This window comes from Symphalangus syndactylus, chromosome 12 (genome assembly GCF_028878055.3).
Source record: "Symphalangus syndactylus isolate Jambi chromosome 12, NHGRI_mSymSyn1-v2.1_pri, whole genome shotgun sequence".
Lineage (NCBI taxonomy): Eukaryota > Metazoa > Chordata > Mammalia > Primates > Hylobatidae > Symphalangus > Symphalangus syndactylus.
In genome coordinates, this window is record NC_072441.2 from 82,379,840 (window position 1) to 82,405,835 (window position 25,996).

The 25,996-nt window shown below is 47.2% G+C and overlaps 3 protein-coding genes and 2 pseudogenes across 9 annotated transcripts in view; 2 read left to right on the forward strand and 3 right to left on the reverse strand.

Annotated features, from left to right (window-relative positions):
* Window positions 1-1,982: 1,982 nt before the first annotated feature.
* RAB13 (RAB13, member RAS oncogene family) lies at window positions 1,983-10,241 on the reverse strand. Of its 3 annotated transcripts, none has more exons than XM_063626576.1 (8): window positions 10,198-10,241; window positions 5,006-5,066; window positions 3,828-3,888; window positions 3,526-3,603; window positions 3,026-3,115; window positions 2,839-2,904; window positions 2,695-2,748; window positions 1,983-2,508 (listed from the first exon to the last, which is right to left on the reverse strand). In XM_063626576.1, exons 3-8 carry the CDS (start codon window positions 3,828-3,830, stop codon window positions 2,431-2,433), a joined length of 369 nt encoding a protein of 122 aa, XP_063482646.1. In that variant the 5' UTR covers window positions 3,831-3,888; window positions 5,006-5,066; window positions 10,198-10,241; the 3' UTR covers window positions 1,983-2,430. The 3 variants fall into 3 exon arrangements, with proteins under 3 accessions (XP_063482646.1, XP_063482644.1, XP_063482645.1); XM_063626574.1 differs by lacking the exon at window positions 10,198-10,241 and adding an exon at window positions 6,397-6,685; XM_063626575.1 differs by lacking the exons at window positions 3,526-3,603; window positions 10,198-10,241 and adding an exon at window positions 6,397-6,664.
* An 80-nt stretch (window positions 10,242-10,321) lies between these two features.
* On the forward strand, window positions 10,322-11,738 carry RPS27 (ribosomal protein S27). Its single transcript, XM_063626583.1, has 4 exons — window positions 10,322-10,373; window positions 10,686-10,794; window positions 11,139-11,249; window positions 11,648-11,738. The coding sequence occupies exons 1-4, from the start codon at window positions 10,368-10,370 to the stop codon at window positions 11,674-11,676; spliced, it is 255 nt and encodes an 84-aa protein (XP_063482653.1). The 5' UTR covers window positions 10,322-10,367; the 3' UTR covers window positions 11,677-11,738.
* A 534-nt stretch (window positions 11,739-12,272) lies between these two features.
* The window catches only part of NUP210L (nucleoporin 210 like), a 156,118-nt gene continuing 142,394 nt past the window's right edge, over window positions 12,273-25,996 (reverse strand). For 4 of the 5 annotated variants that reach the window (XM_063626387.1, XM_063626388.1, XM_063626385.1 and 1 more), the window contains 5 exons: window positions 21,864-22,114; window positions 20,977-21,181; window positions 14,603-14,707; window positions 12,596-12,670; window positions 12,273-12,518 (listed from right to left, as the gene is read on the reverse strand). In XM_063626387.1, coding sequence (XP_063482457.1) covers window positions 12,418-12,518; window positions 12,596-12,670; window positions 14,603-14,707; window positions 20,977-21,181; window positions 21,864-22,114 — 737 coding nt within the window. In that variant the 3' untranslated portion in view covers window positions 12,273-12,417. The remainder of the gene's footprint in view (window positions 12,519-12,595; window positions 12,671-14,602; window positions 14,708-20,976; window positions 21,182-21,863; window positions 22,115-25,996) is intronic. The other variant, XM_063626389.1, reaches the window with a different exon arrangement.
* Window positions 13,943-15,730, forward strand: LOC134734357 (large ribosomal subunit protein eL34-like; annotated as a pseudogene).
* On the reverse strand, window positions 17,873-17,961 carry LOC134734942 (uncharacterized; annotated as a pseudogene).

The following is a 25,996-nucleotide window of genomic DNA, read 5'->3' on the forward strand; positions in this document are numbered from 1 at the left end:
TTTTTGAGATGGAGTTTCGCTCTGTCTCCAGGCTGGAGTGTAATGGCATGAACTCTGCTCACCGCAACCTCCGCCTCTTAGGTTCAAGTGATTCTCCTGCCTCAGGCTCCTGAGTAGCTGGGATTACAGGCACCCGCCACCACGCCCAGCTAATTTTTTTTGTATTTTTAGTAGAGACGGGGTTTCGCCATGTTGGCCAGGCTGGTCTTGAACTCCCAACCTGAAGTGATCCACCCACCTCGGCCTCCCAAAGTGCTGGGACTACAGGCATGAGACAACGTGCTCAGCCCAAGCCTGAATTTTCTTTTGCATTTCCAGTAGTTTTGCCATCTTTGTTACTTAGTAAAGAGCTGTTTTTGTTTTCATTTTTGTTTTTTTGAGACAGAGTCTGGCTGTGTCGCCCAGGCTGGAGTGCAGTGGCGTGATCTCAACTCACTGCAACCTCCGCCTCCCAGGTTCAAGCGAGTCTCCTGCCTCAGCCTCCCAAGTAGCTGGGAATACAGGCGCCCTCCACCACTCCTGGCTAATTTTTTTTCTTTGTATTTTTAGTAGAGATGGGGTTTCACTATGCTGGCCAGGCTGGTCTTGAAGTCCTGTTGTGATCCACCATGCCCAGCCAAAGAGCTGTTTTTGTTAAAATTTGCTTGTCCCAGGCTGGGCGCAGTGGCTCACACCTGTAACCCCAGCACTTTGGGAGACCCAGGCAGACTGATCACTCGAGCCCAGGAGTTCAAGACCAGCCTGGCCAACATGACAAAACCCTGTCTCTACTAAAAACACAAAAATTAGCCAGGTGTGGTGGCGCGTGCCTGTAATCCCAGCTACTCGGGAGGCTGAGGCAGGAGAATCGCTTGAACCCGGGAGGCAGAGGTTACAGTGAGCTGGGATCGTGCCACTGCACTCCAGCCTGGGCAACAGAGCCAGACATGGTCTTAAAAAAAAAAAAAAAGTCCTTGTCCCTCTGCTTGTAAGTACCACCCAAGGGCTATAGTAACTGACTATTGTGGCCAGGCATGGTGGCTCACGCCTGTAATCCCAGCTACTTGAGAGGCTGAGGCAGGAGGCAGAGGTTGCAGTGAGCTGAGATTGCACTATTGCACTCCAGCCTGGGAGACAGAGCAAGACTCTGTCTCTAAAAATAAATTAATAAATAAATAAAATAACTGACCATTGTGCCTGGCACTTAGTAGATGCTCAATATATATTTAAATTGCTCAATATACATCTATGAATAAATGAACTTCTCATTTTCCTCACTAATAAAAGCAGATATTAATGCCTATCAAATACCTAAATGGATTGCTGGCAGAATCAAAGAAGCTTACACAAATCACTGGATAAAACACTAGGTGCAGTTATTTCCCTGAGGCTAGGACTGTTAGAGCCCTTCTCGCTTGGAATTTCCTGTGCTCAGGACAAGGCTCTGCCCACAAGGGCATCCGGACCCCATGGCGGAAAGAGGATATCCAGACTTTCAGATCACTCTACCTCCTGCTCTTTGCTATTTTCTTTTTTTTTTTTTTTTTTTTTTTGAGACAGAGTCTCGCTCTGTGGCCCAGGCTGGAGTGCAGTGGCGCAATCTCGGCTTACTGCAAGCTCCGCCTCCCGGGTTCAAGCAATTCTCCTGCCTCAGCCTCTCCGAGTAGCTGGCACTACAGGCGCCTGCCACCGCGCCCGGCTAATTTTTTTGTATTTTTAGCAGAGACGGGGTTTCACCGTGGTCTCGATCTCCTGACCTCGTGATCCGCCCGCCTCGGCCTCCCAAAGTGCTGGGATTACAAGCGTGAGCCACCGCGCCCGGCCTTGCTCTTTGCTATTTTCCTTACCAACTGAACAGCTAGGGAAGAGACAGCGGTAGGATTAGTCCTGGTTCCACAGAAACCCAGCCTCATTCGGGTAAATCAATCACTTTGAAGACACAATAATTGGATTTGAGTGGAGAACAATTCTGACAATAATCCAAGTTACCCAAAACAGGAACATTTGTGCAAATGGTGGCCTTTAATACCAAGAAAGACCATGACAAGTGACAGAACAGGAGCAAATCCGCTAGTCTAGTGCCAAGCTAGCCCTTTGCAGGACCCTAAAACGTGATCTAGTAACAGAATAAATCAGTGTATTTACATTTATGTTTGCCCTGAAAACCCAGGTAAGGTCTGAAGCCTGAGGCATCTCTCCTTCCTTTCCTCCTCCCTCTCTTCCTACCTCCTTGCCTTCTTTCACTTCCTCAATTCATTCCTCGCTCTTCTCCCTTCCTCTCTCTTCCTTCTTTTCCTTTCTGCTTTTCCCTTTTCTCCTTTTTCTCCTCATTCTCTTTACCATCTACCTATGTGTCCCTGCAAGCCCCTCTGCTATTTCTCCCCTGCTCACTCCCTCTGCCCTTGTTTCCCTCAGGTTCAGCTTCCAGGGTGGGGAGGCAAGAAAGGGTCCTCAGCCCAGGGAGCACTTGTTGGTGTTCTTCTTGTCGCAAGTTTTCACGTCAGTACTGGGAGGCTTGTTGCCATTTCCCTAGAGGGAGAAGGGCACAGGGGTCATGGTGTGAATGGATAGTTAGGGTAGGAGGGTATAAACTGTTTAAAGTGAATCCACCCTCATAAGAAATCTTAGCATTGCTCCTCGTTTTTATCAACACCAACACACACACACACACACACACACTCCAGAGTTGTACCTAGTCCAGCAAAACCAACTTACTGATCTCCGGCCTCCTGACTTGAGCAAGATGTCCCGGGCCAGGGAACTAAAAGCCTAAAGTGGGGAACAGAGTCAGTTTGGAGGGAGGAGTATCTACCTTCTAATACTTCCTCTCTTGGTCGGGGATGGGGGTGTGGATCTCACCTCATCCACGTTCATACTGGATTTAGCACTAGTTTCAAAAAATCGGATTCCGTGCTCTCGAGCCAACTATAAGGGGTGAAGTGGGAAGAAGAGAATTGAATTAAGGACAGCAGCCAAGTCCTCTGCAATGCAACCTATCTTGCCCCTCCCAGCCCAGTTCTAGAACATTGCTCAGCCTGGCCCTCACCTTATCGGCCTGCTCCTTCTGCACCTTCCTCTTGGCCTCCATGTCACATTTGTTCCCTAGCAAGAGGCGCTCCACCCCAGCCGAGGCATTCTGGGGGCAAAAGACAAGTAAAAGTTAGGTCCTGCCGGCCAGGCGCGGTGGCTCATGCCTGTAATCCCAGCACTTTGGGAGGCCAAGGCGGGTGGATCACCTGATGGAGGAGTTCAAGATCACCCTGACCAACATGGTGAAACCCCGTCTCTACTGAAAATACAAAATTAGCCGAGCATGGTGGTGCATGCCTGTAATCCCAGCTACTTGGGAGGCTGAGGCAGGAGAATCGTTTGAACCCGGGAGGCAGAGGTTGCAGTGAGCTGAGATCGTGCCATTGCACTCCAGCCTGGGCAACAAGAGCAAAACTTCGTCTCAAAAAAAAAAAAAGTTAGGTCCTGCCTATCCTGATGGACCCCTTCATTCTCCAGGTTCTGTCCAGTTCCCCCATCTCTTTGGAGGGTCCTCACCTCCTTGATGCTTTTCATCCAGTTCTGAATATTCTCGAAAGATTTCTCATCCGTGATGTCATATACCAGGATAATGCCCTGGGAGATGACAAAATTCACCTTGGACCATGTTCCCATTGAGGCTTCCCACTGCCCTGTAAGTGACCCCGCATCCATGGGTCTAAACACTAGGCCATGTTGGGCCCTCTGCAACCCACACTGCACCCCTCCCATTTTTACCTGCCCCAACCCCTGACCCTTTGTATTCATAATATATTCTGCAGCCTCATCCTTCATCCTTTGTTCAGACCCACACTTCATACCATGGCTCCACGGTAGTAGGCAGTAGTTATTGTCTTGAACCTCTCTTGGCCAGCCGTGTCCCTAAAGAAGGAGAAGATTTCATGGGATGGAATAGAGGAAAGAATTCTCCAATGGAATAATTCTTCCTCTCTCACAAGAATTTAGCTTTTGTAACATGGTGGGGCAACAGAATAAGGAAACAGTAAAGGGGAACGGGATTAAAGACAGTTGAGCTGATTTCCAGAGATGGTAGCGGCCCAAGAAACAAGATGTCTTTGCTTATTCATTGAATGCTTGCTATGTGTCAAGCACTGTGTATGTATCACTTTATCTAATCCTTACTCTTTCCTTGTAAGACATGTATTATTGTCTCTATTTTACAAATGAGGAAACATGCCAGGTGCTGTGGCTTGCGTCTGTAATCCCAACACTTTGGGAAGCTGACGCGAGTGGATCACCTGAGGTCAGGAGTTCGAGACCAGCCTGGCCAACATGGTGAAACCTCGTCTCTACTAAAAATACAAAAACTAGCCAGGCGTGGTAGCGGGCGCCTGTAATCCCAGCTACTTGGGAGGCTGAGGTGGGAGAATCACTTGAACCCAGGAGGCGGAGGTTGCAGTGAGCCTAGATTGTGCCATTGCACTCCAGCCTGGGTGACAAGAGCAAAACTCTGTCTCAAAAAAAAAAAAGAGGAAACAGATTTGGATAGGCTGAATAATTAATGAAAGTCAGGCAAGGAGATAAGTAAAAGAACCAGATTTGCCCACCAGTCTGCTCTTATATGTCATAGCATAATGCCTCCACTAAGCTTCATACCACTTAAACACCTCCAGGGTCTATATTTGGCTCTCTGGGCTCACCATATTTTGGAGAAAACACTAGACTTAGAGTCAAGTCTTAATTCTGCTTTTGCCATTTATCTGCTCACAGCATGTTTCCATGTTATGACTGAACAGTTGTTTGTTGTCAAATTAAGAGGATGCTCTGCAGCCAGAGGAGGCAAGAGTTATAAAAGAGTTGGAACTAGTTGGGAGAGCAGGAAAAGAGATGGAAGGACAGCTGAGTGCATCCAGAGAAATAGATTAGAAGTGCTAGAAGGAGCAATGGGGAAAGGAAGAGAAATGAAACAAAATAGAAGGAAAAGTGTGTAAGAGGTAAATGGGGAAGTCTGGCGAGGCGTCCCAGAGGATTGACTTACCAGACTTGTAGTTTGATCTTCTTCCCCTCTATATCCACAGTGCGGATCTTGAAATCAATTCCTAGGGGTGGAAGGTATGCACTGAAGTTGAGACATGCATGCACACATGTAAAACTGTGTGATGGGAGGGACAGGAACGGAGCAGTGTCGGCACCAGAAATTCTGCAGGGGAGGCACCTGGGGAGCAATCTTGGAAATGCCAAGCTAGGAGAATTTTCCCAAAGCTGTATTTGTATAGCAAGAATACTATTTTTACGTACATTTTATGGATTTTGGGAGGGAAAAGGTGATGAAAATTCTGCATGGAGGCTTAAAATCCTTAGGCCACCTCTTGGGTCCATTCAGTTATACCAGGTGACAACTCTCTGAATTCAGTCTCTGTCTCTCCCCAGATATTACTTTCACATTCCTCTTCTCTGTTTTCTTAGAGCCCTCTACTCTTGGTATTCCACCCACCCTCCTAGTAGAGAGTAAGGAAAAAAGTAGCTGAAGCCAGTCTATGTGAATTAACTAGTGGGCCAAACTTGGCACTAGGAAAGTCTGAGGCTAAACAGGATTACTTTTGAGACAATTAGGAAAGAGGGGCATTTTTCCTTTTCCTGTGTAACCAGAATTGTCGTGAGACTCTTCCCGTCTATTTCCCAAGCCAGAGGAGATGAAGAAAGAAGAGAAGGGAGGAGGGGAGACGATGTTCTTCTTAGTAGAAACTTGGGCACCTCCCCCAAGCCTGCTGGGGGCCCCTGGGAGGAGGATGAGTCACCAGGCTGACTCAGAGACCCCAAAAGTCCCCTCATTTCCACGTTCCTCACCAAGCTGGCTGCATATTCGTGATCGCAGTCCTTGGGCCACCCGCCAGCACACCCAGCCACCTTGTTCCACCCTTCCCAAACCCCTGTTCAGCTGAGGTGCAGGGAGACTGGGGCAAAGAATCTGGGAAGTAGATGGTGAGGTGGGGACGCAGTGGGAGAGTTTGAAGCTCAGCAAGACAGAAAGAGGCTAGCGGATCGGATCGGGAGAAAAAGATGTGGTGGACAGGGATACAGGAAACATGGAGAGTGCATCGAGAGAGTTCTAGGTGGTGGGGGTAGGGGAAGGGGGGCACAGAGAAAAATAGAGGAGAGTTCTTGTGGATTTGGGGAGACTAAGGCGATGGTACCAAGAAAATGAGGAGCTGGCAGCAGTTGAAGAGTTACCTGAAGGCCTCAGAGAGGTGAGAGGTTTGGTTACTATACCGAGACATGCATGGGGGAAGGGTCGGAGCCAGGGGTTGAGGGACTAGAATTGAGGAGCCTTACTCTAACGGTTCTGAAAAGTGGGGTCACTAGTAATCCGGGAGCCTGAGAAGGAGGTCACAGGAGAGTCGGGGTCTGGGACATGGCCAGCGGGCTCACCGATGGTGGAGATGTAAGTGTTGTTGAAGTTGTCCTCTGCAAAGCGAATGATCAGACAAGTCTTGCCCACCCCCGAGTCCCCGATAAGCAGCAACTTGAAGAGGTGGTCGTAGGCTTTGGCCATGGCGGACACCGGGGGAGCCGGGGGAGGGGTGGGGAGCGCCCGGCACTGGTAGGCGGGACTGGACGGTTGGCAAACAGAGCGGCACGGAGCCCAGGCCAGGAAGAAGTTTTCCTCCCTCTCCGCCCAGGCTCCGGGAAAGAGGAGAGGCGGCACCCCTCCGGGCTCCACCCCCTGCCCGCCCACCCTTTTGGGCAGGCCAAGGCGGCCAGCCCGGCCTCTGTTCTCTCGGTTTTCCCTTCCTAGCTTAGGCCGGCCTGTCTCTCTCGCTATTTTCCACAGCCTTTCGGTAACTGTAGCTCCCCTCTTACGACCTTACTCTTCCACTCTGAGGCCAGAGAGGCTGGGGTGAAGGGAAGTAGAGGTTTAACCATGACGACCAGGGGAAGAGAAATTTTAGAGGGATAAGGGGAAGAGAAAAAGAGTTTTGGGAATAAGGGTGAAGGTAGGGAGAGCACTAGAAATTGAAAAAAAACATGGGGCTGAGTTTTGGAGATGCTATTCAACGAAGCTAGAAGATGAGTTATGATCGGTTTCTGGGGCTGAGTAAAAGGCAGTCCTAGAATTTTAATGTTAGTTGTCCAAGCCCTTAGTTCTATGGGTCCCAGTTCACTTTGAAAAAAGCGGGATGCGCAGAAGTACGTTATTTGTTGAGTCAGTCTGCCCCCTGGTGGAACAGGGTGAAAACGTAAATTAGTTACACAAAATCGGCCCCACCACCCCAACACACACAGCCTACCTAGACACATTCTGGGGCTTCGGTTGGAACGATCTCTCTTATGTGATTTCTCTGACCAAATAGCTTAGGAAAACAGAGATTTGAACTAAAAATGTCATTCTTCACGTGGATCTTTTAATATGGCCCACTTAAGGTGCAGTACTCCTGAAATCTCACTCATAGGCCATGAATGTAGCCTTGGTAACCAGGAAGCTGAAATATGGACAGCCCGGCTATAAAGAAACAAGTTTGCCGGGCGCGCTGGCTCATGCCTGTAATCCCAGCACTTTGGGAGGCCAAGGCGGGCGGATCACGAGGTCAGGAGATCGAGACCATCCTGGCTAACACAGTGAAACCCCATCTCTACTAAAAATACAAAAAAAAAAAAAAAAAAAAATTAACCGGGCGTGGTGGTGGGCGCCTGCCTGTAGTCCTAGCTACTTGGGAGGCTGAGGCAGGAGAATGGCGTGAACCCGGGAAGCAGAGCTTGCAGTGAGCCGAGATTGCGTCACTGCACTCCAGCCTAGGCGACAGAGCCAGACTCCGTCTCAAAAAAAAAAAAAAGAAAGAAAAGAAAGAAAAAAAGAAACAAGTTTACCTCTGCCTCTAGAAAAAAATTATTCTTGCCATATGTGTACTGGGGTGGAAAAAACTACGAAAAACGAAAGAAAGAAAATATTATCTAAGACCCGGTGCGGTGGCTCACACTTGTAATCTCAGCACTTTGGGAGGCCAACGTGAGAGGATCCCTTGAGCCCAGGAGTTCAAGACCAGCCTGGGCAACATAGTGAGACTGCTTCGACAAAAAAAAAAAATTAGCCATACATGGTGGTGTGCGCTGTAGTCCCAGCCCTAGCTACTTGGGGGGCAGAAGTGGGCAGATCACTTGAGCCCAAGAGTCCAAGGCTGTAGTGAGCCATGATTATGCCACTGCACTCCAGCCTCGGTGATAGAGTAAGATCCTGTCTCAAAAAATTTTTAATTAATTAATTAATTAATTAATTTTATTTGAGTCAGAGTCTTGCTCTGTCGCCAGGCTGGAGTGCAGTGGTGCAATCTCGGCTCGCTGCAACCTCCGCCTCCCGGATTCAAGCGATTCTCGTGCCTCAGCCTCTGGAGTAGCTGGGATTACAGGTGCCCGATACCACGCCCAGCTAATTTTTGTATTTTTAGTAGAGACGGGGTTTCACCATGTTGGCCAGATGGTCTCGATCTCTTGACCTTCTGATCCACCCGCCTCAGCCTCACAAAGTGCTGGGATTACAGTTGTGAGCCAGCGCGTCCGGCCTATTTTTTTTTTTTTAATTTTTATTATTTATTTTGAGGCGGAGTTTCGCTCTTGTTGCCTAGGCTGGAGTGCAATGGCGTGATCTGGGCTAACCACAACTTCCGCCTCAGTGGTTCAAGCGATTCTCCTGCCTCAGTCTCGCGAGTAGCTGAAATTACAGGCACCCGCACCACCCCCTGCTAATTTTGTATTTTTAGTAGAGACGAGGTTTCTCCATGTTGGTCAGGCTGGTCTCGAACTCCCGACCTCAGGTGATCCACCCGCCTCTGCCTCCCAAAGGCCTGGGATAACAGGCGTGAGCCACAGCGCCTAGCCTTTATTTTTATTTTATTTTTTGAGACAAAGTTTTGCTCTTGTCACCCAGGCTGAAGCACAATGGCTCAATCTCCTGTCACTGCAACCTCCGCCTTTTGGGTTCAAGCGATTCTCCAACCTCAGCTTCCCAAGTAGCTGGGATTACAGGCGCCTGCCACCACGCCCAGCTAAATTTTTTTTGTGTGTGTGTATTTTTAGTAGAGACAGGGTTTGACCATGTTGGCCAGGCTGGTCTCGAACTCCCGACCTCACGTGATCCGCCCGCCTCAACCTCCCAAAGTGCTGGGATTACAGGCGTGAGCCACCGCGACCGGCAAAGAAAAAATTATTCAAGGGAGTCTCTCTCGAGCCTATTCTGGATGCCTATTAAAAAATTAAAGGCCGGACGTGGTGTCTCACGCCTGTAATCTCAGCACTTTGGGAGACCGAGGCGGGCGGATCACGTGAGGTCAGGAGTTCAATACCAGCTTGGCCAACATGGTGAAACCCTGTCTCTACTAAAAATACAAAATTAGCCGGGAGTGGCGCCGCATGCCTGTAACCCCAGCTACTCGGGAGGCTGAGGCAGGAGAATCGCTTGAATGCGGGAGGCAGAGGTTGTGGTGAGCCGAGATGGCGCCATCACACTACAGCCTGGGCAACAAGAGCAAAACTGCGTCTAAAAAAAAAAAAAAAGGGAGGCATCTTTCACTTATCCCCATCACCTTCAGTGTCCATGCTTGTCCCTCCTCAAGCTAAACTATTTAATCTCCTTTTGTCCATTCTCTCACCTCTCATTATCTCCTTGAGTCTTCCCTATTTCTTTTCACTGACCAAACCAGGTATCCCCTGTTTATTTATTTATTTATTTATTTAAGACTGAGTCTTGCTCTGTCACCCAGGCTGGAGTGGATCTGGGTTCACTGCAAGCTCCGCCTCCCAGGTTCATGCGATTCTCCTGCCTCAGCCTCCAGAGTAGCTGGGATTACAGGCGCGCGCCACCACGCCTGGCTAATTTTTGTATTTTTAGTAGAGACAGGGTTTCACCATGTTGGCCAGGCTGGTCTTGAACTGCTGACCTCAGGTGATCCACCCGCCTTGGCCTCCCTAAGTGCTGGGATTACAGGCATGAGCCACTGTTAAATTAAACCAATAGAAAAAGAGTTAAGAATATAGGTATTTAAAAAATAGGACGGAAGTCCCGGATATGGCTCCTTCTCCCTGGTGTTTTTCTCAACCTTTCCTATTTATTAGGCTCCAACTGTCAAGGTATAGCACAAAATTTTAAAAGTGTCCATTTATCCCTGGATAGTGATCAAATTAGCAAGGTAACCCTCTCAACATGGTGACGCATATGTGTCACAACTAACAGTTAAAGACCTTCCGAAAATGTCAGCTCCCTTGTCTCCCCACTGCGGCGGACCAAAGTAGGACCTTCAAAACATGGTGGCACAAGATCCTTGCGTCATTTCCTGTAGTGTGCTCAATATAAGGGGCAGGATTTCCGCTTTTGTTCCTTTCCGGCGGTGACGACCTACCCGCACGAGAACATGCCTGTGAGTGCTTTGGTCCAGGTTTCGGCTGAGCTCTCGGTGTTCTGTCCGCACGCTCCTCTCACGCTGATTTCGGATCGTAGAGGGTCCTCATTTACTCTCTGCGCTTCTTAGGACATTAACTCCAGGGACCGCAGCGGTCCACGGGCCACCCGCATAGACGGGAGCGGAGAGGAAATAAGATGGCGGCCCAGCTGCGCAGACACCAGGGGCGGCGAGGGGCGAGCTCTCCCCGGTGTGTGACAGTGGGGGCTGTTTTCGACCAACCCATTTTCGCCGTTGGTTTGTAAATCTCTGCATTTCTGTCCCTTTTAGCTCGCAAAGGATCTCCTTCATCCCTCTCCAGAAGAGGAGAAGAGGAAACACAAGAAGAAACGCCTGGTGCAGAGCCCCAATTCCTACTTCATGGATGTGAAATGCCCAGGTGAGGAGACGGCTTGCTGTAGTGGGGAAAGCACTGGACCTCAACAGTTGGAAAATGTTGTAGTGTGAGCTGTCTCGTATCCTTGAAGCTGTGCAGCAGCTTCAGTTTCTTCGCCTGTGGAAAATATTTTCCCTGATACTCTTAAAATTTGAATGTATGAGACTGGCAAAGTTTTTCATCTTAGGAGGAGTGATTCATTTCAGCGTGATCTCCCATCACATTTCACATACAACCCCTACGTTTTTTTGTGTTGGGAAACAATGTAATGGATGATGAGTTGGGCATAAGTGCAGGAAAGATATGGGTGTAATAGAGGAAAAAAATGTTATCTGCTTTTCTTTCAGGATGCTATAAAATCACCACGGTCTTTAGCCATGCACAAACGGTAGTTTTGTGTGTTGGCTGCTCCACTGTCCTCTGCCAGCCTACAGGAGGAAAAGCAAGGCTTACAGAAGGTAAATGGTTTACTAATGTTGTGATTTGGGGCTTTGAGTTTGCTTTCTAGAAATGGAAACACTTCTCAGGATCTTTCAGTCTTACAGTGACAGAGATCATCTATAATGTAAATTTTTAGACAAGAAGTGTTGGATTTGGTAATTGTTTAAGTAGATACTACGAAAATCTATGTATTAATCTCAAAGCACTACTGTCTAAAGCGGGGATCAATCGGTGATAAAAGGGCTCAAGTTGATAGGAAGTGACCAAAGTGATACAAATGCGCAGGTAGCCAAGAGTTGAGAAAAATAAAAGATGTAGCTTTCTGTGGGTGGATCATCGTACATCTGCTTTTGTGGGAGAGGTGGGCAGAATACCTGGACTGATGTCAGCTAATCTCTGAATCTTTTTCCTCCAGGATGTTCCTTCAGGAGGAAGCAGCACTGAAAGCACTCTGAATCAAGATGAGTGGGAAACCATCTCAATAAACGCATTTTGGATAAATCCTGTTTATTGTCTTGTTTAAGTGTTAGGAAGTTCCTGTCTCAAGTGTTCAGGGGCAACCAGAAAGAGGAGAATATTAGAATCATTTGGGGCACGTAAGTGGCCAAGTACTTTAAAAGTCCCTTTGGGGACATTTTTAACCACCTAGGCTCATTGGGTAAAAATCTTTTTTTTTTAAACTGTGATACTATCTCAAGTGTTGTGTTTGGTGTTTGTTTTTTTTTTTTTTTTTTTTTTTTAAAGAGATGGATCCTTGCTCTGTCGCCCAGGCTGGAGTGTAGTGGCGCGATCTGCAACCTCCGCCTCTTGGGTTCAAGCAGTTCTCTGTCTCAGCCTCCCAAGTAGCTGGGATTACAGGTAGCTGCCACCATACCCGGCTAATTTTTGTATTTTTAGTAGAGACAGGGTTTCACCATGTTGGTCAGGCTGGTCTCAAATTCCTGACCTGGTGATCTGCCTGCCTAAGTGCTGGGATTACAGGCGTGAGCCACCGCACCCGGCCGACAGTTAACTCTTTACAACACAGTCTGACATACCAGTTTTAAGGAACAGCTTAGGATGCTTTATTTATAGTTCTCAGAAGCGTTATCTGGAAACTTAATGTAGAAGTTGCTGTTAGGCTTCTTGTCGAGGACTAGAAATCTTCATTACCCTGCTGTTGAAAGGAACTTGTCCAAGCAGAGGTTAGTGCCTTATACTCCATAACCAATGTTGCAGCCGACTTTGGGCCAATGGAGGTTGTAGACTTATGAAGTGAGGGGGAGAACTTGTGGAGTTAAAAAAACCTAGAAGAGGAGGGAAAAGTTGAGTGAATTAAACGTGTGTATCTGAGCTTTTCAAAGATGAGGACAGGCTTTTTTACCTGGCTGTGGTGTTCCTAGAGTTGGTACATACACAACTGGAACTGTTTGTATCTTGTTTAGGAAGGCGTTGTATGCTGGAAAAAGGACAAAGGAAATGTCACAAGGCATATCTGAGGAAGGCCTTAAATGGCAGTCAACTCTAGAATGAGAATATTGCTAAAAATAATTCTTCAAAATAAGTAATAGTAATGGCACTATTACAGGAAGTTTTTACCCCAATTTAACCCATTTTAGAGTTACTTTCAGCTTTTGGCTGAAAGGGGGAAGTGGCCGGGTGTGGTGGCTCACGCCTGTAATCGCAGCACTTTGGGAGGCTGAGGTGGGCGGATCACGAGGTCAGGAGATAGAGACCATCCTGGCTAACACAGTGAAACCCTGTCTCTACTAAAAATACAAAAAATTAGCTGGGCGTGGTGGCGGGTGCCTGTAGTCCCAGCTACTCAGGAGGCTGAGGCAGGAGAATGGTGTGAACCTGGGAGGTGGACCTTGAAGTGAGCTGAGATCGTGCCACTGCACTCCAGCCTGGGCGACAGTCAGACTCTGTCTCAAAAAAAAAAAAGTGGGGAAATGGAGTAAACAGTAGTGATGTGTTAATTTTTTTTTTTTTTTTAGGCTGTGCATGGTGGCTCACGCCTGTAATCCCAGCACTTTGGGAGGCCTAGGTGGGCGGATCACCTGAGGTCAGGCATTCAAGACCAGCCTGACCAACGTGCCACTAAAAATACAAAAATTAGCCAGGTGTGGTGGCAGGTGTCTGTAATCCCAGCTATTCGAGAGGCTGAGGCAGGAGAATCGCTTGAAACTGGGCGGTGGAGGTTGCAGGGAGCCAAGACTGCACCACTTTACGCCAGCCTGGGTGACAATGGGACTCCATCTCAAAAAAAAATTTTTTTTTAGACACATGGTATCACTGGAGTACAGTGGCACAATCATGGCTTACTACCACCTTGAATTCCCCGGCTCAAGCAATCCTCCTGCCTCAGCTTCCCTAGTAGCTGGGACTAGATGTGTGCCACCACCACACCCAACTAATGTTAAAGTTTGTTTGTAGAGATGGAGTCTCACTGTGTTGCCCAGGCTGGTCTTAAATTCCTAGACTCAAACCATCCTCCCACCTTGGCCTCCCAAAGTGCTAGGATTACAGGCGTGAGCCATTGCACCCAGTATGTTGTATTACTTGAATTATCCCTATGAATTTCAGCAAAAGTAGCTGAGGGGGACCTTTAATCCACTATGTTACTAGGACTAGCAAGGCTAACTTAGTTTACACTGCTTGTTAAAATTATATGTGATAAGCAGCTAATTTTCATCCTTGTTTGTGAAATAAAATGAAGGCAGTTTCTTTTTTTTTTTTTTTTTTGAGACGGAGTCTCGCTCTTTCACCCAGGCTGGAGTGCAGTGGCGCGATCTCGGCTCACTGCAGGCTCCGCCCCCCGGGGTTCACGCCATTCTCCTGCCTCAGCCTCCCTTGTAGCTGGGACTACAGGCGCCTGCCACCTCGCCCGGCTAATTTTTTTTTTGTATTTTTAGTAGAGACGGGGTTTCACCGTGTTAGCCAGGATGGTCTCGATCTCCTGACCTCGTGATCCGCCCGCCTCGGCCTCCCAAAGTGCTGGGATTACAGGCGTAAGCCACCGCGCCCGGCAATGAAGGCAGTTTCATCTGGGCACGGTGGCTCACGCCTGTAATCCCAGCACTTTGGGAGGCTGAGGCGGGTGGATCACGAGGTCAGGAGTTCAAGATCAGCCTGGCCAAGATGGTGAAACCCCGTCTCTACTAAAAATACAAAAATCAGTCGGGTGCGGTGGCAGGCGCCTGTAATCCCAGCTACTCGGGAGGCTGAGGCAGGAGAATTGCTTGAACTCGGGCGGCGCAGGTTGCAGTGAGCCAAGATTGCGCCACTGTACTCCAGCCTGGGCGACAGACTTAGACTCCATCTCAAAAAAAAAGAAAAAAAGGCAGTTTTCATGTCAAAGTTTATGGTATTGAATATAAGGACTCTTTACCTAGGAAGATGAAAGCTGTTGATGCCAGCATTGCAAAGAGGGTCAAGAGCAGGATCTGGTAAGAGCCAGTGAACCGCTTGAGGATGGCGGAATCTTCACAATGATCTATACATTGACCATAACAAAACAAGATAATAGTTATTTAATAGCAACCATGGGCAGATGCTGCATTTTTTAAATTTAATTTTTTTTGAGACAGAGTCTTGCTCTCACTCTGTCCCCCAGGCTGGAGGGCAGTGGTGCGATCTCAGCTCACTGCAGCCTCCAGCAGATGCTGCATTTTAAAACTTATGACTAAAAATAGTAATAAGAGTATCTGCCAAAAGTATTCAAAACTCAGCCCTCTTAGTAAGAGAAGAGAGCTTCAGATGTGAACTATACTTGGCTCAACCACCTCTTTTTGACTTCTTCCTATCTCCAGAGTAATAAAACTCTCTAATTCTTGAGCTTGTTATTTCTTCCTCTTAGATTTCAAAGGATGCTTTAAATCCTCTGCTACTTTAAAATGCTGGTTACCACTTCTTCCTCTTCCAGGGACGTTGTCTGCAGGCACTCAGAATGGTCCAGCGTTTGACATAACAACGTAGGCTTTCCTACAATACAGCCTCTGACAAAACTAGGCTGTCCCAAACCCTTGGTAATAGAATTGTTTACCTTTATACCAAGAAGGATGGGAAAGCACCAAAATCTGCATGTGGCATGTGCCCAGGCAGCCTTCAAGGGATTCGTGCTGTAAAACCTGAAGTTCTTATGAGATTGTCCAAAACAAAAGACATGTCGGGTTCCACGTGTGCTAAATGTGTTCGTGACTGGATCAAGCGTGCTTTCCTTATCGAGGAGCAGAAAATTGTTGTGAAAACGTTGAAGGCACAAGCACAGAGTCAGCTAAATAAAAAATGAAACTTTTGAGTAATAAAAGTGGAGAAGACTTAAAAAAAAAATGCGGCCTGGCGCAGTGGTTCACATCTGTAATCCCAGCATTTTGGGAGGCCAAGGCGGGTGGATCACGAGGTCAGGAGATCAAGACCATCCTGGCTAACGCGGTGAAACCCCGTCTCTACTAAAAATACAAAAAATTAGCTGGGTGTGGTGGCGTGCACCTGTAGTCCCAGCTACTTGGGAGGCTGAGGCAGGAGAATGGTGTGAACCGAGATCGCTCCACTGCACTCCAGCCTGGGTGACAGAGCGAGACTCTTATTTCAAAACAAAACAAAACAAAACAAAAACATGCTGTTTACCTTCCCCGTGCACTTCAACCCCAGGTAACATGCTTCCCTTCACTAAACTTGTGATAGTATGCTGATGCCATTTATAATTGTAATCTCTATCTTGAAACATTTTCTTTTCTTTCTTTGTTTTTTTTGAGAGGGAGTCTCTTGCCCAGGCTGGAGTGCAATGGCGCCATCTCAGCTCCCTGCAACCTCCGCCTTCTGGGTTCAAGCAATTATTTTGTCTCAGCCTCCCTAGTAGCTGGCATTACAGGTGCCCACCACCATACCTGACTAACTTTTGTATTTTTAGTAGGGATGAGTTTCACCATTTTGGCCAGGCTGGTCTCAAACTCCTGACGTCAGGTGATCCACCCACCTTGGCCTCACAAAGTGCTGGAATTACAGGCGTGAGCCGCTGCGCCCAGCCAAAACATTTTTTTTAGATCATCAGTGACCACTTAAATCCACAGTACCTTTGTCCTACTCAGGATGTCATTTTTTGGGAGCACTCTGATTTGTATCTAACCTTATCCTCAATAAAACTTTAGACTTGCCTTTTTTTTTTTTTTTTGAGACAAGGTCTCAGGCTGGAGTGCAGTGGTGCAGTCATGGCTTACTGCAGCCTCCTAAGTAACTAGGACTACAGGTGCACACCATCACGTCTTTTTTTTTTTTTTTTTTCTTTTTGAGACGGAGTTTCACTCTTGTTGCCCAGGCTGGAGTGCAATGGCATGATCTCAGCTCACGGCAACCTCTGCCTCCCAGATTCAAGCAATTCTCCTGCCTCAGTGTCCTTCGTAGCTGGGATTACAGGTGCCCGCCACCACGCCCAGCTAATTTTTGTATTTTTAGTAGAGATGGGGTTTCACCATGTTGGCCAGGATGGTCTCGAACTCCTGACTTCAGGTGATCCAACTACTTCGGCCTCCCAAAGTGGTGGGATTACAGGCATGAGCCATCGCGCTGACCTTTTTTTTTTTTTTAACACCTGGATAATTTAAATTTTTTTCTTTAACTTTTAATTTTTGGTAGAGATGAGGTCTCTCTATGTTGCACAGGCTTGTCTTAAACTCCTGACCTCAGGTGATCTGCCCGCCTCAGCTTCCCAAAGTGTTGGGATTATAAGCGTGAGCTACCGTGCCTGGCCTTTTGGCTGTTTTTCTTTTCTTTTCTTTTCTTTTTTTTTTTTTTTCCTGAAACAGCCTTTCTTTCTCACCCAGGCTGCAGTGCAGTGGTGAGATCTCAGCTTACTCCATCTCTCCCTCCCAGGCTCAAGGGATCCTCCCACTTCAGCTTCCAGAGTAGCTAGGACTGCAGACCATCATACCTGGCTAATTATTTTGTATTTTTTGTAGAGATGAGGTTTTGCCATGTTGCCCAGGCTGGTGAATACTTTATTTGTTTTTTTTTTTTTTTTTGAGACAGAGTCTTGCTCTGTCCCAGGCTGGAGTGCAGTGGCACTTCGACTCACTGCAACCTCTGCCTCACCATTCAAGCTATTCTTCTGCCTCAGCCTCCCTGAGTAGCTGGGATTACAGGTGCATGACACTACACTTGGCTATTTTTTTTTTTTTTTTTTTTTTTTAGTAGAGATGGGGTTTCACCACGTTGGCCAGGCTGGTCTTGAACTCCTGACCTTGTGATCCACCCGCCTCGGCCGTCCAAAGTGCTGGGATTACAGGCATGAGCCACCGCGCCTGGCCGATTACTGTAATTTTTTTTTTTTTGAGACGGAGTCTCGCTCTGTCGCCCAGGCTGGAGTGCAGTGGCGCAATCTCGGCTCACTGCAAGCTCCGCTTCCCGGGTTCACGCCATTCTCCTGCCTCAGCCTCTCCGAGTAGCTGGGACTACAGGCGCCCGCCACCACGCCCGGCTAATTTTTTTGTATTTTTAGTAGAGACGGGGTTTCACCGTGGTCTCGATCTCCTGACCTCGTGATCCGCCCGCCTCGGCCTCCCAGAGTGCTGGGATTACAAGCGTGAGCCACCGCGCCTGGCTGATTACTGTAATTTTTAAGTGAGAAATGTTTTTTAAATCTGGCAGTAGGAACATGAATATATCTATGGATTCTTTTTTTTCTCTCTCTATACATTCTGAGAAACTTCTCTAGTAATGAACTATAGAAATGATCCCTGAAAGTATAGTCAATGAATTCTGTTGGTGACAAAAGCACACAATACTGCTGATATTATGATGGTTTGCTGCCTATATTAACAATCAGCGAAAGTGCTAACTTTAAGTTAGTGGTCAATTGAAAATAAAGATGCATGGCAGGGCGCGGTAACTCATGCCTGTAATCCCATCATTTTGGGAGGCCGAGGTGGGTGGATCATTTGAGATCAGGAGTTCGAGACCAGCCTGGCCAACATGGTGAAACCTTGCCTCTACTAAAAATACAAAAATTAGCCGGGCATGGTGGCGGGAACCTGCAATCCCAGCTACTTGGGAGGCTGAGGGAGGAGAACTGCTTGAACCTGGGAGTGGAGGTTGCAGTGAGCTGAGATGGTGCCACTGCACTCCAGACTGGGCGGCAGAGGGAGACTCTGTCTTTAAAAAAAAAAAAGAAAAAAGAAAAAGATGCAATTTTTCTCCACTCAGGGTCACCGACACCTTGAATTCTATCTATGGACCTTTGTGGGGATCCATGGTCTCTAGATTTAAAAACTCTGTTCCAATACATTCTGTGATAGTATCTAGAGATACTTTTTTTTTTTTTTTAATTCCTGAGACAGGGTCTCGTTCTGTCACCCAGGCTGGAGTGTGTGATCAGGCCTCACTGCAACTTCAACCTCCTGGGCTTAGGCAATCCTCCCACCTCAACCTCCTGCTAGGACTTCAGGTGCATGCCACCATGCATGGCTAATTCTTTTGATTTTTAGTAGAGATAAGGTCTTGCTATGTTGCTTAGCCTGGTCTTGAACTCCTGAGCTCAAGCGATCCTCCAGTCTTAGCCTCCCAAAGTGCTAGGATTACTAGCCACTGTGCCAGTTGCGCCAGCATCTCAATTTCCTCAGCTCTTGGGGAAAAATACCTACCTCCTAGAGTTAAGAGAATTAAACCAAAAGCATATAAATGTGCTTAGGATAATGATCAATACAAACCAGATGCTCACGTAACGATCAACAAAAATCTATTTCCCATTAGGAGATATACTATAATTTAGCTTAGATCGTTCCCAGTAATTAAGTAGCTTCCCTTAAGGGGTGGGGAAGCGGGCGTGACAAATAAAATATAAGGAGACTGATGGTTCTCTGGCTTTTCTAACACCTTTTCATAACTATTCCCATCCTATCCAAATGTGGCATTATTCCTAAACTAGGTAATGCCTGGAATCAGGATTTGGGAAAGCTAAGTCTTTTTTTTTTTTTTTTGAGCCAGAGTCTCGCTGTGTCGCCCAGGCTGGAGTGCAGTGGCCCGATCTTGGCTCACTGCAGGCTCTGCCCCTCGGGGTTCACGCCATTCTCCTGCCTCAGCCTCCCGAGTAGCTGGGACTACAGGCGCCTGCCACCTTGCCCGGCTAATTTTTTGTATTTTTAGTAGAGACGGGGTTTCACTGTGTTAGCCAGGATGGTCTCGATCTCCTGACCTCGTGATCCGCCTGCCTTGGCCTCCCAAAATGCTGGGATTACAGGCGTGAGCCACCGCGCCCGGCCAGGAAAGCTAAGTCTTGGTTCTAGGGTTAACATTGGCCCATTGCCTGATGCAAAAAGATTTAAATACTTTTGAAGACAACAAAACATTTATCAATAAGATTGGCCGGGTGCGGTGGCTCACACCTGTAATCCCAGCACTTTGGGAGGCCGAGTCGGGCAGATCACCTGAGGTCAGGAGTTCAAGACCAGCCTGGCCAACATGGTGAAACCCCATCTCTACAAAAATACAAAAATTAGCAGGGCATGGTGGTGTATGCCTCTAATCCCAGCTACTCGGGAGTCTGAGGCGGGAGAATCGCTTGAACCTGGGAGGTGGAGGTTGCAGTGAGCCGCAATCACGACATTGCACTCCAGCCTGAGCGACAGAGCAAGACTCGCTCTCAAAAAAAAAAAAAAAAAAAAAAAGTTTAAAATAGGGCAAATAGTATACTTACAAAGCTGGCAAACTCATGTTAAACTGACAACTATTCTTTTTCCATTTTTTTTGTTTTTTGAGAGAGGGTCTTGCTCTGTCACCAGGCTGGAGTGCAGTGGCACAATCACAGTTCACTGCAGCCTTGAACTCCTGGTCTCAAGCAATCCTCCTGCCTCAGCCTCCCGAGTAGCTGGGACCACAGGTCCATGCCACCATGCCCAGGTAATTTTTTTTTGTACTTTTTTGTTGATACAGATTTTTGCCTTTTTTCCCAGGCTGGTCTCGAACTCCTGAGCTCAAGGAATCTGCCCACCTTGGCCTCCTAAAGTGCTGGAATTACAAGGCATGGGCCATCACGCCTGGCTGACAACTATTCTTAAATATATAAGTTAAATATAAAATTTAGGTAGTGTTAAGAAAGCTACCTAAAGGTTGTATTTTGGGTAGGTTTGGAAGATTCATGCCTCAACTAGTTTGAGTTATCTTGGTCAAGTGGCTGAATGTTTCCCATTAACTAAACTGTGATAACATCTGTCCCCCCTTATCTGTGGGGAATATGTTCCAAGACCCTCAGTGGATGCCACAGATAATACTGAACCCTCTATGTACTATGTGTTTTCCTTACTGAGTTGAGAACTTCCACTTTTTCACTTAAAGGAAGCACTTTCCAGCTTCTTTTTGGCAGATCCGAATTGCAGGCATCACCACTCTTATGCTTTGGAGCCATTATTAAGTAAAATAAGGGTTACTTGAAACAAGCACTGCACTGTGATACCTTGATACCACTTGATTTGATAGTAGAGACTGCTACTAAGTGACTAAAGGGCTGATAGTGTATACGGTGTGAACATACTGGACAAAGAGATGATTCATGGTTGGGGACCAGAGCAGGACAGTGTGAGATTTCCTCATGCTATTTGGAACAGTGCACAATTTAAACCGTTTATTTCAGAAGTTTTTCATTTATTTTTGGACCGTGGTTGACTGTCAGTTAAGTGAAACTCGGAAAGCAAAACTGCAGATGGGGGGTACTAATGTAATACATTCTTTCTTCTTTTCCTCTCTAGATTATAAATATGAATCTCTGATGCTTACCGGCACCCAACTTATCTTTCATAGCCCTCACTACCACTGCCTCACTTTGACTGGTGAGTACACAGGAAATATTGATGAAAACAGGTGATGCCATCTGCTGGAAGGAAGTGAAGTTGACCACTCTTACAGAGTAGATGGCCAGGCCAGGAGTGAGGGGAGAGTGGCTATGGCCAGCGACCACTAGAACTGGGGAGCTGGAGACGACCTTGGAGAAAAGATAAAACCTTTTATTTAAAAGGAAAAAAATCAATTTTGTATCAATATGTTCCAATCTGAAGCATACACAGTACAATAATTGTCAAGATCTGGATTTCTAGCTAGCTAGCCGACAATCAATAAATCATTTACTTTTTTGTTGTTGTTGTTTTGAGAGGCAGTCTCGCTCTGTCACCCAGGCTGGAGTGCAGTGGCGCAATCTTGGCTCCCTGCAACCTCTGCCTCCCAGGTTCAAGCAATTTTCCTACCTCAGCCTCCCGAGTAGCTGGGACTACAGGTGCCCGCTACCACGCCCAGCTAATTTTTGTACTTTTAGTAGAGAGGAGGTTTCACCGTGTTGGCCAGGATGGTCTTGATCTGTTGACCTTGTGATCCACCCACTTTGGCCTCCCAAAGTGCTGGGATTACAGGCATGAGCCACCGTGCTCGGCCAATCATTTACTTTTTTTACTCCTTTAGGTATGTTGACAAAGCTTATGACCTAGATTTTGGACTCTGGGAGCCTGCCTGGCATTATGAAAGAGATAAGTTTTCTTCATTTGATTTTGTCATTTCCTATGGTAATTTTTATTAGGTCACTCAGTAACTTCTTTTGCCCTTGAAGTGAGAATGAAAACTATCTTTTCAAATTCCTGATCTCTTGTTCTGTTTTGGTTCAGTTCTTAACATACCTCTAGCTTCCTAAGAACTCTGTCCACTCCCAGTACTCTTATCTCCCCGATATCTTGTTTGTGGTTAAGAACCAATTCTGACTGGTTAATATAAAAGGCTGGGATGAAAGGAATGAGGATTCGTTGCATTCCATTCTTGCTACGTTCACTGACCAGTGTAGCCCACCCATAGACTGAGGTGTCAGCCACACTGAGGGCCTGTAGCAGCTCCTCTGACTGCGGTCGAACCTTGATTATGCAGACATAAACCCCTGGAAAAAAAAAAAAAGAGGAAAAACTGAGCAGGAAGGTTCAGAGGCTCTATTGAGCCAACTGAATTAGGATAGGAAGGAAAAATTGTGACATACAAATTCAGCAAAAGAGAAAATGTGAATTTAGTTTTGAGTATTCAATATCAGCACAATATTGGCCACTATGAGGAGGATACGAAATAAGAAGAAAAACAGTCCTAGAGAAACCACAACTGAACTTGTTTACTGAGAATACCATTCTTTCTTTTTTTTGGAGACAGGGTCTCGCTCTGTCGTGCAGGCTAGAGCACAGTGGCGCGATCATGGCATTCTGCAGCCCTGACCTTCCAGGCTCCGGCGATCCTCCCACCTCAGCCTCCTGAGTAGCTGGGACTACAGGCATGAGCCACTGTGCCTGGCTAATTTTTGTATTTTTAGCTGAGGTGGGCGGATCACAAGGTCAAGAGTTCGAGACCAGCCTGGCCAACATGGTGAAACCCCATCTCTACTAAAAATACAAGGATTACCTGGGTGTGATGGTGGGTACCTGTAATCCCAGCTACTTGGGAGACTGATGCAGGGAAATTGCTTGAACCCAGGAGATGGAGGTTGCAGTGAGCTGAGATCACACCACTGCATTCCAGCTTGGGGACAGAGCAAGACTCCGTCTCGAAAAAAAAATTTACATTTTTTATAGAGATGGGGCTTCACTATGTTGCCCAGGCTGGTCTCAAACTCCTGGGCTCAAGCGATCCTCCTGTCTTGGCCTCCCAAAGTACTGGGTTTACAGGTGTGAGAAACCGCTCCCTGGCTAAGAATACCATTCTTATTCAACATGTCCGGGAGTATTAAATGATATAACACAAGCAGGGCAATTAAGAGCTGGGGATATAGAATGAAGTAGTCAGTGCTGGTGAACTCAGGAAAGGGTTTGTGAAAGAAAGACAAGCTTTGAGCATCATTAATAACTTATGTATCAGACCACCTCTTGGTGTCATTATTTTTATCAATGGTAGGAGCTGTTTTTCCAGTTACCCATGCTTAATCCTTAGCTCTCTTTTTTTTTTTTTTAAAGAGACAGAATTTCACACTGTTGCCCAGGCTGGAGTGCAGTGGTGCAATTCTACCTCACTGCAGCCTTAAACTCCTGGGCTCAAGTAATCCTCCCACCTCAGCCTCTCAAGCAGCTAGGACTCCAGGCATGTGCCACCATGCCTGGCTAATTTTTAATTTTTATTTATTGTTATTATTATTATTTTATATATATTTTTGAGACGGAGTCTCACCCTGTTGCCCAGGCTAGAGTGCAGTGGCGCAATCTCAGCTCACTGCAAGCTCTGCCTCCCGGGTTCACGCCATTCTCCTGCCTCAGCCTCCCAAGTAGCTGGGACTACAGGCGCCCGCCACCACATCCGGCTAATTTTTGTATTTTTAGTAGAGACGAGGTTTTACCTTGTTAGCCAGGATGGTCTCAATCTCCTGACCTTGTGATCCTCCCACCTTGGCCTCCCAAAGTGCTGGGATTACAGGCGTAAGCCACCATGCCTGGACTATTTATTATTTTTGTAAAGACAGAGTCTTGCTCTTGCCCAGGCTGGAGTGCAGTGGCACAATCACAACTCACTGAAACCTTGAATTCTTGGGCTCAAGCAATCTTCCTGCCTCAGAGCTAGGGCTACAGGTGTGCGCCACCATGCCTGGCTATTTTATTTTTTGAGAGACAAGGTCTTGCTATGTTGCCCAGGCTGGTTTCAAACTCCTGGGCTCAAGTGATCCTCCTGTTTCAGCTTCCTAAAACATTGGGATTATAGGCATGAGCCACTGCACCTGGCCTTAGTTGTCTTTACATCCTTTCCTTCATCCCTATATCCAATCATTTCCAAATCTTGCTAACTCCTCCTCTGAAATGTCTCTGACATCTGCCCCTTCTTAGTATTTCTCTATTAGTCTGGTCTAGACCCTTATCAATGCATGCTTGGATTATTGCAATTGGATAATTATGGATAATTAGTCTGGTCTAGACCCTTATTAGTCTGGTCCAGACCCATTAGTCTGGTCTAGACCGTTATCAATTCATGCTTGCATTATTGCCCCTTCACAGGTATCCTTGCCTGTTATTCCGCTTTTCTTTTTTTTTGAGATGGAGTCTCACTCTGTTGCCCAGGCTGGAGTGCAGTGGCGTGATCTTGGCTCACTGCAAGCTCCGCCTCCTGGGTTCATGCCATTCTTCTGCCTCAGCCTCCCGAGTAGCTGGGACTACAGGAGCCCACCACCACGCCCGGCTAATTTTTTTGTATTTTTAGTGGAGACGGGGTTTCACCATGTTAGCCAAGATGGTCTCGATCTCCTGACCTCGTGATCCACCCGCCTCGGCCTCCCAAAGTGCTGGGATTACAGGCGTGAGCCACTGCGCCAGGCCTTCTTTTTTTTTTCTTTTGAGACGAAGTCTCGCTGTGTCGCCCAGGCTGGAGTGCAGTGGTGGGATCTCAGCTCACTTCAAGCTCTGCCTCCTTGGTTCAAGTGATTCTCCTGCCTCAGCCTCCCACGTAGCTGGGATTACAGGCGCCCGACTAATTTTTGTATTTTTAGTAGAGGCAGAGTTTCACCATGTTGGCCAGGCTGGTCTTGAACTCCTGACCTCAAATAATCCGCCCACCTCAGTCTCCCAAAGTGCTGGGATTATAGACGTGAGCCACCGTGCCCTGCCGTTATTCCTCTTTTCTTTCTTTGAGACAGGTTCTCCATCTGTTGCCCAGGCTGTAGTGCAGTGGTGTGATCATGGCTCACTGCAGCCTTGAACTCTTGGGCTCAAGGGATTCCCCCACCTTGGCCTCCTGAGTAGCTGGGATTACAGGCATGAGCCACTGTGGCCAGGCTATTCCTCTTTTCTTTTTTCTTTTCTTTTCTTTTCTTTTTTTTTTTGAGATGGAGTCTCACTCTATCGCCCAGGCTAGAGTGTAGTGGTGTAATTTTGGCTCACTGCAACCTCCACCTCCTGGGTTCAAGCAGTTCTCCTGCCTCAGCCTCCTGAGTAGCTGGGATTACAGGCGTGTGCCACCATGCCCAGTTAATTTTTGTATTTTTAGTAGAGACGGGGTTTCACCATGTTGGTCAGGCTGGTCTCAACTCCTGACCTTGTGATCCACCCTCCTCGGCCTCCCAAAGTGCTAGGATTACAGGCATGAGCCACTGTGCCCAGCCTCCTCTTTTCTTTTTCTTATCCATTCTATATACTGCCACTAAATCCTTAAAAACTGCCTTCATTCTTTATTTTTCTTTTTTTTGAGATGGAGTCTTGTCTGTCGCCCAGGCAAGATGGAGTGCAGTGGTGCGATCTCAGCTCACTGCAACCTCCACCTCCCAGGGTCAAGCAATTCTCCTGCCTCAGCCTCCCGAGTAGCTGGGACTACAGGCATGAGCCACCAGGCCTGGCTAATTTTTGTATTTTTCGTAGAGTCAGGGTTTCACCACGTTGGCCAGGCTGGTCTTGAACTCCTGACCTCAGGTGATCCACCACCTTGGCCTCTCAAAGTGCTTGGATTACAGGCATGAGCCACCGCGCCCAGTGTTTGTTTGTTTGTTTGTTTTTTGAGACAGAGTTTTGCTCCCGTTGCCTAAGCTGGAGTGCAATGGTGTGATTTCAGCTCACCGCAACCTCTGACTCCCGGGTTCAAGTGATTCTCCTGCCTCAGCCTCCCGAGTAGCTGGGATTACATGCATGCACCATCACGTCTGGCTAATTTTGTATTTTTGTATTTTTTTCTTTTTTTTTTTTTGAGACAGAGTTTTGCTCTTATTGCCCAGGCTGGAGTGCAATGGCGTGATCTCGGCTCACTGCAATCTCTGCCTCCAGGGTTCAAGCGATTCTCCTGCCTGAGCCTCCTGAGTGGCTGGGATTACAGG